The 11,663-nt window shown below is 38.9% G+C and overlaps 1 protein-coding gene across 1 annotated transcript; it reads left to right on the top strand.

The window, feature by feature from the left end:
• The first annotated feature begins 5,444 nt into the window (after positions 1–5,444).
• Positions 5,445–11,194, top strand: LOC136777322 (uncharacterized). Its single transcript, XM_066733490.1, has 4 exons — positions 5,445–10,642; positions 10,767–10,818; positions 10,930–11,099; positions 11,164–11,194. Exons 1-4 carry the CDS (start codon positions 5,445–5,447, stop codon positions 11,192–11,194), a joined length of 5,451 nt encoding a protein of 1,816 aa, XP_066589587.1.
• The last annotated feature ends 469 nt before the right edge of the window (positions 11,195–11,663 follow it).

The raw sequence follows: 11,663 nt of genomic DNA, 5'->3' as shown, positions 1-11,663 counted from the left end.
TCCAGCAGGGTATAATTGAATCGCGACAAGATATCCATAGAGTCAATAGGAACGTTTTTATTCACCATGATGTGATCTACAAAAGTCTCCATTGGATCTATCTTCTATCTCGTCGCGATTCGATTATACATAGCTGATGTCATATCGATTTTCAGGTATCCAGCTTTGTATAATCGAATTGCGACCAGATAACCATAGAGTCAATAGGAACGTTTTTATTCACCATGAAGTGATCCACAAAAGTCTCCATTGGATATATCTTCTATCTCGTAGCAATTCGATTATACATAGATGGATACCTGAAAATCGATTATGTCATCAACTATGTATAATCGAATCGCGACGAAATAGAGGATAGATCCAATGGAGACTTTTGTAGATCACCTAATGGTGAATAAAAAAGTTCCTATTGACTCTACGGCTATCTAGTCATGATTCGATTATACATAGCTGATGACATAATTGATTTTCAGGTATCCAGCTATGTATAATTGAATCGCGACGAGATAACTTTAGCGTCAATAGGAACTTTTTTATTCACCATGGTGAGATCTACAAAATTCTCCATAGGATCTATCGTTTATCTCGTCTCGATTCGATTATACATAGATGGATACCTGAAAATCGATTATGTCACCAGCTATGTATAATCGAATCGCGACGATATAACCATAGAGTCAATAGGCCTTTATTTATTCACCATATTGTGATCTGTAAAAGTCTCCATTGGATCTATTGTCTATCTCGTCGCGATTCGATTATACATAGCTGATGACATAATCGATTTTCAGGTATCCAGCTTTGTATAATCTAATTGCGACCAGGTAACCATAGAGTCAATAGGATCGTTTTTATTCACCATGATGTGATCTACAAAAGTCTCCATTGGATCTATCGTCTATCTCGTAGCGATTGGATTATACATAGCTGATGACATAATCGATTTTCAGGTATCCAGCTTTGTATAATCGAATTGCGACCAGATAACCATAGAGTCAATAGGATCGTTTTTATTTACCATGATGTGATCTACAAAAGTCTCCATTAGATCTATCGTTTATCTCATCGCGATTCGATTATACACAGCTGGATACCTGAAAATCGATTATGTCACCAGCTATGTATATACGAATCACGACGGTATAACCATAGAGTCAATAGGCCCTTTTTTATTCACCATATTGTGATCTACAAAAGTCTCCATTGGATCTATCGTCTATCTCGTCGCGATTCGATTATACATAGCTGATGACATAATCGATTTTCAGGTATCAAGCAGGGTATAATTGAATCCCGACAAGATATCCATATAGTCAATAGGAACGTTTTTATTCACCATGATTTGATCTACAAAAGTCTCCATTGGATCTATCGTCTATCTCGTAGCGATTCGATTATACATAGCTGATGACATAATCGATTTTCAGGTATCCAGCTTTGTAAAATCGAATTGCGACCAGATAACCATAGAGTCAATAGGAACGTTTTTATTCACCATGAAGTGATCTACAAAAGTCTCCATTGGATATATCTTCTATCTCGTCGCGATTCGATTATACATAGATGGATACCTGAAAATCGATTATGTCTCCAGCTATGTATAATCGAATCGCGACGATATAACCATAGAGTCAATAGGCACTTTTTTATTCACCATATTGTGATCTACAAAAGTCTCCATTGGATCTATTGTCTATCTCGTCGCGATTCGATTATACATAGCTGATGACATAATCGATTTTCAGGTATCCAGCAGGGTATAATTGAATCGCGACAAGATATCTATAGAGTCAATAGGAACGTTTTTATTCACCATGATGTGATCTACAAAAGTCTCCATTGGATCTATCGTCTATCTCGTAGCGATTCGATTATACATAGCTGATGACATAATCGATTTTCAGGTATCCAGCTTTGTATAATCCAATTGCGACCAGATAACCATAGAGTCAATAGGAACGTTTTTATTCACCATGATGTGATCTACAAAAGTCTCTATTGGATCTATCGTCTATCTCGTAGCGATTCGATTATACATAGCTGATGACATAATCGATTTTCAGGTATCCAGCTTTGTATAATCGAATTGCGACCAGATAACCATAGAGTCAATAGGAACGTTTTTGTTCACCATGATGAGATCTACAAAAGTCTCCATTGTATTTATCGTCTATCTCGTAGCGATTCGATTATAAATAGATGGATACCTGAAAAACGATTGTCATCAGCTATGTATAATCGAATCGCTACGAAATAGAGGATAGATCCAATGGAGACTTTTGTAGATCACCTAATGGTGAATAAAAAGTTCCTATTGACTCTACGGCTATCTCGTCGCGATTCGATTATACATAGCTGATGACACAATTGATTTTAAGGTATCCAGCTATGTATAATTGAATCGCGACGAGATAACTTTAGCGTCAATAGGAACTTTTTTATTCACCATGGTGTGATCTACAAAATTCTCCATAGGATCTATCGTTTATCTCGTCGCGATTCGATTATACCTAGCTGGATACCTGAAAATCGATTAAGTCACCAGCTATGTATATACGAATCGCGACGATATAACCATGGAGTCAATAGGCCCTTTTTTATTCACGATATTGTGATCTACAAAAGTCTCCATTGGATCTATCGTCTATCTCGTCGCGATTCGATTATACATAGCTGATGACATAATCGATTTTCAGGTATCAAACAGGGTATAATTGAATCGCGACAAGATATCCATAGAGTCAATAGGAACGTTTTTATTCACCATGATGTGATCTACAAAAGTCTCCATTGGATCTATCGTCTATCTCGTAGCGATTCGATTATACATAGCTGGTGACATAATCGATTTTCAGGTATCCAGCTTTGTATAATCGAATTGCGACCAGATAACCATAGAGTCAATAGGAACGTTTTTATTCACCATGATGTGATCTACAAAAGCCTCCATTGTATCTATCGTCTATCTCGTAGCGATTCGATTATACACAGCTGGATACCTGAAAATCGATTATGTCACCAGCTATGTATATACGAATCACGACGGTATAACCATAGAGTCAATAGGCCCTTTTTTATTCACCATATTGTGATCTACAAAAGTCTCCATTGGATCTATCGTCTATCTCGTCGCGATTCGATTATACATAGCTGATGACATAATCGATTTTCAGGTATCAAGCAGGGTATAATTGAATCCCGACAAGATATCCATATAGTCAATAGGAACGTTTTTATTCACCATGATTTGATCTACAAAAGTCTCCATTGGATCTATCGTCTATCTCGTAGCGATTCGATTATACATAGCTGATGACATAATCGATTTTCAGGTATCCAGCTTTGTAAAATCGAATTGCGACCAGATAACCATAGAGTCAATAGGAACGTTTTTATTCACCATGAAGTGATCTACAAAAGTCTCCATTGGATATATCTTCTATCTCGTCGCGATTCGATTATACATAGATGGATACCTGAAAATCGATTATGTCTCCAGCTATGTATAATCGAATCGCGACGATATAACCATAGAGTCAATAGGCACTTTTTTATTCACCATATTGTGATCTACAAAAGTCTCCATTGGATCTATTGTCTATCTCGTCGCGATTCGATTATACATAGCTGATGACATAATCGATTTTCAGGTATCCAGCAGGGTATAATTGAATCGCGACAAGATATCTATAGAGTCAATAGGAACGTTTTTATTCACCATGATGTGATCTACAAAAGTCTCCATTGGATCTATCGTCTATCTCGTAGCGATTCGATTATACATAGCTGATGACATAATCGATTTTCAGGTATCCAGCTTTGTATAATCCAATTGCGACCAGATAACCATAGAGTCAATAGGAACGTTTTTATTCACCATGATGTGATCTACAAAAGTCTCTATTGGATCTATCGTCTATCTCGTAGCGATTCGATTATACATAGCTGATGACATAATCGATTTTCAGGTATCCAGCTTTGTATAATCGAATTGCGACCAGATAACCATAGAGTCAATAGGAACGTTTTTATTCACCATGATGAGATCTACAAAAGTCTCCATTGTATTTATCGTCTATCTCGTAGCGATTCGATTATAAATAGATGGATACCTGAAAAACGATTGTCATCAGCTATGTATAATCGAATCGCTACGAAATAGAGGATAGATCCAATGGAGACTTTTGTAGATCACCTAATGGTGAATAAAAAGTTCCTATTGACTCTACGGCTATCTCGTCGCGATTCGATTATACATAGCTGATGACACAATTGATTTTAAGGTATCCAGCTATGTATAATTGAATCGCGACGAGATAACTTTAGCGTCAATAGGAACTTTTTTATTCACCATGGTGTGATCTACAAAATTCTCCATAGGATCTATCGTTTATCTCGTCGCGATTCGATTATACCTAGCTGGATACCTGAAAATCGATTAAGTCACCAGCTATGTATATACGAATCGCGACGATATAACCATGGAGTCAATAGGCCCTTTTTTATTCACGATATTGTGATCTACAAAAGTCTCCATTGGATCTATCGTCTATCTCGTCGCGATTCGATTATACATAGCTGATGACATAATCGATTTTCAGGTATCAAACAGGGTATAATTGAATCGCGACAAGATATCCATAGAGTCAATAGGAACGTTTTTATTCACCATGATGTGATCTACAAAAGTCTCCATTGGATCTATCGTCTATCTCGTAGCGATTCGATTATACATAGCTGGTGACATAATCGATTTTCAGGTATCCAGCTTTGTATAATCGAATTGCGACCAGATAACCATAGAGTCAATAGGAACGTTTTTATTCACCATGATGTGATCTACAAAAGTCTCCATTGTATCTATCGTCTATCTCGTAGCGATTCGATTATAAATAGATGGATACCTGAAAAACGATTGTCATCAGCTATTGTTTAAAGTAAAGAGAGGGCTCTTGAGATCGGTACAGAGTTTTTCTTTAAAGTCTTAGAGGTGAATGCTTTTGGGGTCAAGGATTGTTTGTGTGATGGATTACTTCTGGGTTACGGTCGAATTGATGTTTGGATTGTTCTGCTGTTTGGCCATTTTGTTTTGAAGGCATAGTTAGGCCTTGTTATTAAGGATGCGACCTCAGGAATTGTGAAACCAACACATCCAAGGAGAGTGAGAGAGGGAGAGCGTGACCAACCAACAACAAGGATATCTCTAAGGACATTGAGAAGTACAGCAGTCAGTCAGTCTTCGGAAGGGAACCGAACAAGCAAGATTACTCTGTAATTTAAAGCTAAATAAAGTTTTGTTCAAAATTCATATTACCGAACGTTTTGTTAATTGAAGCCTACCCGCTGTTATACTCGAAATTAAATATTGGTCCTTCGAGCCGGATAGTCGCGGGTAGTGAAAGTTTATTAGAAGTGTCAGTGTGGAAATTTAAGAACAGTGCAATATGACGACAAAGAAGGCGTCGTTAGAGCGAGTAATAGCTGCGCTTGAAGAAAGATTAAGAGAAATTAAGCAGACATATGAAGAGATTTCGGAAGGAGACTCACAACATCTGCCTACGGATGAGGTGGAGCTAAGGATCCGAGATTTGGAAGCACTATGTAAGGTGTGCAATGAGGACTACATCTCTGCATGTGCAAGCTGGTCAACGGAAGTGCGGGATAAGTTGCCGCTTTTTGTCAATAATGAATTTAATACATATAGAAGGTTATATCGAGAAATTAGACTACATCTACAACGATTGCTTCCATCTACCTCCTATAATGTGGAAGGCTTAAATTTATCGCGCATAGACAATACGGAGGTTGTTCCCATGACTTCCGTTAGTCGTTTGAGTCGTATAGAACCACCCACTTTTGACGGAAAACGGGAGAATTGGTTAGGATTTCGCCATTCATTCGAATCTGTAGTTATTAATACATCCATGTCTAAGACTGATAAACTATACTACTTAAAGCAAGGTTTAGTAGGTAACGTAGCTGGTATATTCAAAAATCTCCCTGCTTCGGATGACAATTTCGAGCGCGCTTGGCAAGAATTATTAGATAGATACAACAATACACGTCTGTTAAGACAGGCGCACGTAATGGCATTAATTAGAATCGAATCGGTCACGCATCAAAACAATAGCGTTGAGTACGAGCGAGTGCTCAATGAAGTACAAGAACACTTGATGTCTTTAGAAGATTTGGGTATTCGTACGGAGCAATGGGGTGAGTTGTTGTTAGCCATAGTGACTCTGAAGTTTGATAATGCGTTAATTGAGGATTGGGAGCGATTCATCGCTGTGCAGGCGATAGATCCAAATTACTTAGCATTTAAGAAATTCGTTTGGAAACGTGTAGAGACTTGCGCGGCTCATAATCAGAGAGCCAAAACTACGAATTCCACTACGCATAAATCCTTTCCAGGCAAAGGGATAGTTACAGCACACTTGGCTGCTTCGGTTTCGTGTTCACTTTGCAAAGAGGAACATGGGTTATACAGTTGTTCACGATTTGTCGAGGCTTCAGTAGCCGAGCGTTACAATATTGTTAGAAAAACGCGAGTTTGTTTCAATTGTCTCCGTGAAGGTCATAGAGTTGGCGAATGTCCGTCTAGAAAGGGTTGTAAGTCTTGTGGTGGCCGTCATCACACTCTCCTTCATTTTAAGCCCAATCTTAAAAGAAGGTTGGATGAAATAGCTCCAGTAGAGGATAGGGAGGTGAGATTAGATGCAAGTCCTAGTAAGAGAGTTACGTCGTTACACGTACCCCAGATTACAAATGTGTCGCGTGTTTTATTAGCCACTGCTAGAATTCGCGTATCTTCTAGTGATCAACTAGAGAAGGAATTTAGAGCTTTGATTGATCAAGGCTCCGAAGCCTGCTTCATTTCGGAGGATGCAGCAAACAAATTAAGGGCCGTTAGAAAACGAGTAGATATCTGGGTTCAAGGAGTGGGAGCTGTAAATTCAACTAGAATATGCACTTCGGTCCAATTAAGAATACGCGGAAGAAAAGGGGATTCTCCACCTGTTTATGTTGAGGCCTTCGTTTTGAAAAAGGTGACTAATCATATGCCGGCGATAGGACTTAATCTCCAAGCCTTTCCTCATTTAGCACATTTAGATTATGCTGATGATTATGACGTAATAGATTCGCAAGTCGAAGTTCTCCTAGGTGTGGAGGTACTTAGCGCCATACTGCGACCAGGGGTAAGGAGGGGAATTGGTAACGAGCTTATAGCCCAGGAAACTTCGTGGGGCTGGATTTTATCCGGACGAATGGAAAGATTGGCGAACGATGAGAAAAGAAACTTATCATCGCACACCTTTCAAATCAAGTCCTGTGGTGGATTAGATGAGTGTTTACAATCGTTTTGGCAGACCGAAGAAGTGCCTCACAAGAATTTTATGTCGTCCGAAGATCAACGGTGTGAAGAGTTATTCAAAACTAATACTACGCGCAATACCAAGGGTCGTTATATAGTTAAACTTCCTTTTAAGAATAACAAGGTCGAACTTGGTCAGTCTCGAAATAACGCTTTCTCAGCCTATTTGAAGTTAGAAACCCGATTAAGAAGGGATAGGGAATTAGCCGGGCAATATAATCAATTCTTACAAGAATACTTAGACCTTGGGCATATGTCTTTGGTGAACAAAAGGGAAGAATCAAGATTAATCTATTTTTTACCGCATCACCCAGTCATCCGAAAATCCAATTCTTCCTCCAAAATACGTGTAGTTTTCAACGCTTCGGCACGGTCTACTAATGGGCGCGCACTCAATGATTGTATGCTATCCGGTCCAAAACTACACAATGATTTATCTGACGTTATTTTGTTATGGAGGTTTCATAAATATGTTATCACCGCGGATATTGAAAAAATGTTTCGACAAATCCTTCTGTCCTACCCCGACACCTTATATCAATGCATTTTTTGGAGACCATCTGAGTCATCAGAGATCAATGTTTATCGTCTTAAAACCGTGACGTATGGAACCGCCGCCGCTCCGTATCTCGCGATGCGCGTATTGTTACAGTTAGCTGAGGATGAGGCCATTAATTACCCAGAAGCTGTAGAGATAGTAAAACGTAATACTTATGTGAACGACATTTTGTTTGGTACAGATTCATTGGAGGAATGTTTCACCTATCGGAATCAATTAATAGATCTGTTCAAATCGGGTGGATTTAGCTTGCGTAAATGGGACTCAAATTCTAAGGAATTGTTGTCTGATTTGTCGGAAGATTTGTTAGTTAGATCGTCTATTAAATCATTTGACAATTATTCCAACAAGATTTTAGGAATAGATTGGTGTCCGACCGATGATTCTTTTTCTTTTGAAGTAAGTCCATGTGATGATCCCGTGATAACTAAAAGAGTAGTTTTGTCGAGAATAGCCAGTATATTTGATCCTCTAGGGTGGATCTCCCCGATTATCATAAAGGCCAAAATGTTTATTCAACAGTTATGGAAGGATAGATCAGAGTGGGATGAGGAATTATCTAATGAGTTAAGTCATTGGTGGAGAGAATTTTGTAAAGATCTAAGTGGAGCTTCCGTTCTTAAAATACCCCGTTGGGTTAATACAACTAAATCGGGTTGTATTTGGGAGCTTCACGGTTTCGCGGACGCATCCAATGTGGCATATGCTGCCGTTGTATATTTGAGAAATAGACATAACGAAAGAAACTACACCTCTTTGTTAATAAGTAAAACCAAAGTTTCTCCTCTTAAAGGAATGACAGTTCCACGCCTTGAACTATGTGCTGCGGTATTGTTGTCAAAGTTGTTAGTTCATTTAAAACAGGTGTTGAAAGTAGAAGACGATCGATGCACATGCTGGTCAGATTCTTCTATTGTTTTGACATGGATACAAACCTGCCCTAGTAAACTTAAATCTTTCGTTGCCAATAGAGTTTGGATGATTACTGAAAATCTACCTAATGTAACATGGAGACATGTACCGACACATTCTAATCCCGCAGATATTGCGTCCCGAGGAAGTTCAGTCGTTGAATTGAGTTCTAACAAACTTTGGTGGGCTGGACCACCTTGGCTCGATTTGGAATCAAACAGATGGCCTACATTAGATATTGTCTCTTCTGAAGACTTTATATTAGAAATGAAGTCTCAGGTTCTAACAGCTATAGTTGTGCCCAGACAGGGATATGTCGAATCTATAGCGGAACGCTTCTCCTCTTGGGCTCGTTTGCTTAGATTTACGGCCAGTGTGAAAAGATTAGTATCGACATTTAGGAAACTACCCGTTCTGACTTTAGTTCAATACATTCAAGAAGCAAAATATTTTTGGGTATCCTTTGTACAAAGAAGTTTATTTTCTATGGAATTAAGTAAATTAGGTCAGGGAATCGGTTTAACTAAAGGAAAATTATCATCTTTAGATCCGTTTATAGATGAAAAGGGACTTATCAGGGCGGGCGGTAGGCTGCGTCATGTTCATCTTACTTATTCGGTAAAGCATCCTTTAATCCTTGGGAGTCATCACCTCACTATGCTAATCATTCAGTCAGTGCACATTGGCACTCTTCATGGGGGAATACAATTGATGTTGCGTGTGTTAAGGGAGACCTATTGGATTCTCGGTGCTAGAAATTTAGTTAAACAATGCATACATAAGTGTATAATTTGCGTTAGGTACAGAGCAGCGTCAGTTAGTCAAAAAATGGGTGATCTCCCGGAAGAACGAGTCAATCCTGCTCCTCCCTTTTCCAGAGTAGGTTTGGATTATGCGGGACCTTTCATCCTTCGTGCTCAGGTGGGAAGGTCTAAACGGACTCATAAAGGATGGATTGCGTTATTCGTCTGTTTAGTTACTAGGGCTATTCATTTAGAATTAGTGACGGATTACTCTACAGCCACGTTTCTTGCTGCCTTTCGACGATTCGTGTCTAGATATGGCCTACCCAGTATAATATTTAGCGATAACGGTTCCAATTTTCAGGGAGCCAATAGGGAGCTAAGGAATCTAATTCATAAGGTACGAAACAGTAGCCCAGTTATTAATCAATTCGCGGTCGAAGGTATAGAGTGGAAGTTCATTCCACCGGGTTCTCCTCATTTCGGGGGAATATGGGAGGCAGGAGTGAAAAATGTAAAGTTTCATTTAAAACGTGTGATCAACAACCAAGTTCTAACGTTTGAAGAAATGTCGACCTTAATATTACAAATAGCAGCTTGTCTTAACTCTCGACCCATTGCTCCTCTTACTGATGATATTAGAGACTTCTCTTATTTGACGCCCAGCCATTTTTTGTCAAATGGTATGGTTATGAATCTTCCGGCACCTAGTTTGCTCAATGAAAAGGAGAACCGTCTAACTCGATGGCAAAGAATACAACAGATGCGTGACCAGTTCTGGCATATATGGCACCATGATTATCTGCTTCAGTTACAACAGAGGCGAATGTGGAGAGTAGAGTCTGAAAGCCTGAAAGAAGGCGATATAGTGTTGTTACGGCAAGATTCACTGCCGCCATGTAAATGGGAATTGGGACGGGTTCTCAAGTGTCATCCAGGCAGGGATGGTTTAGTGAGAGTAGTTAGAGTTTGTACAGCTAACTCAGAATTTAATCGTTCTGTAAATAAATTATGTCTTTTGCCATTAAGTCATACAGCATCTAACGAATTACACGAGTAATTCAGTAAAACTAGTCGATACATTCTATCATTTTAATAAATTCGGAGCTTTGCAACTTTAGTTAGTTAAAATACATTAATTTCGTTTTAGTTAAAAGCGAGGCGGGCGGGATGTTTAAAGTAAAGAGAGGGCTCTTGAGATCGGTACAGAGTTTTTCTTTAAAGTCTTAGAGGTGAATGCTTTTGGGGTCAAGGATTGTTTGTGTGATGGATTACTTCTGGGTTACGGTCGAATTGATGTTTGGATTGTTCTGCTGTTTGGCCATTTTGTTTTGAAGGCATAGTTAGGCCTTGTTATTAAGGATGCGACCTCAGGAATTGTGAAACCAACACATCCAAGGAGAGTGAGAGAGAGAGAGCGTGACCAACCAACAACAAGGATATCTCTAAGGACATTGAGAAGTACAGCAGTCAGTCAGTCTTCGGAAGGGAACCGAACAAGCAAGATTACTCTGTAATTTAAAGCTAAATAAAGTTTTGTTCAAAATTCATATTACCGAACGTTTTGTTAATTGAAGCCTACCCGCTGTTATACTCGAAATTAAATAGCTATGTATAATCGAATCGCGACGAAATAGAGGATAGATCCAATGGAGACTTTTATAGATCACCTAATGGTGAATAAAAACTTCCTAGTTACTCTATGGCTATCTCGTCGCGATTCGATTATACATAGCTGATGACATAATTGATTTTCAGGTATCCAGCTTTGTATAAACGAATCGCGACGAGATAACCATAGAGTCAATACGAACTTTTTTATTCACCATGGTGTGATCTACAAAAGTCTCCATTGGATCTCGTCTATCTCGTCGCGATTCGATTATACACGGCTGGATACCTGAAAATCGATTGTGTCACCAGCTATGTATATACGAATCGCGACGATATAACCATGGAGTCAATAGGCCCTTTTTTATTCACGATATTGTGATCTACAAAAGTCTCCATTGGATTTATTGTCTATCTCGTCGCGATTCGATTATACATAGCTGATGACATAATCGATTTTCAGGTA

The sequence above is a fragment of the Prorops nasuta genome, unplaced genomic scaffold (genome assembly GCF_024137725.1).
Source record: "Prorops nasuta isolate Cenicafe-Biocafe unplaced genomic scaffold, Cenicafe_Pnas_1.2 PNAS00011, whole genome shotgun sequence".
Lineage (NCBI taxonomy): Eukaryota > Metazoa > Arthropoda > Insecta > Hymenoptera > Bethylidae > Prorops > Prorops nasuta.
The sequence above is the reverse complement of the archived record's forward strand: the minus strand, read 5'-3'. Positions and strand labels throughout refer to the sequence as shown.

Coding starts and splice junctions, on each gene's coding strand:
- LOC136777322 (XM_066733490.1), top strand. CDS start 5,445: ATGACGACAAAGAAGGCGTCGTTAGAGCGAGTAATAGCTGCGCTTGAA. Junction 10,643..10,766: donor GCATCTAACGAATTACACGA/GTAATTCAGTAA, acceptor GGATGTTTAAAG/TAAAGAGAGGGCTCTTGAGA. Junction 11,100..11,163: donor CGAACAAGCAAGATTACTCT/GTAATTTAAAGC, acceptor TGTTAATTGAAG/CCTACCCGCTGTTATACTCG.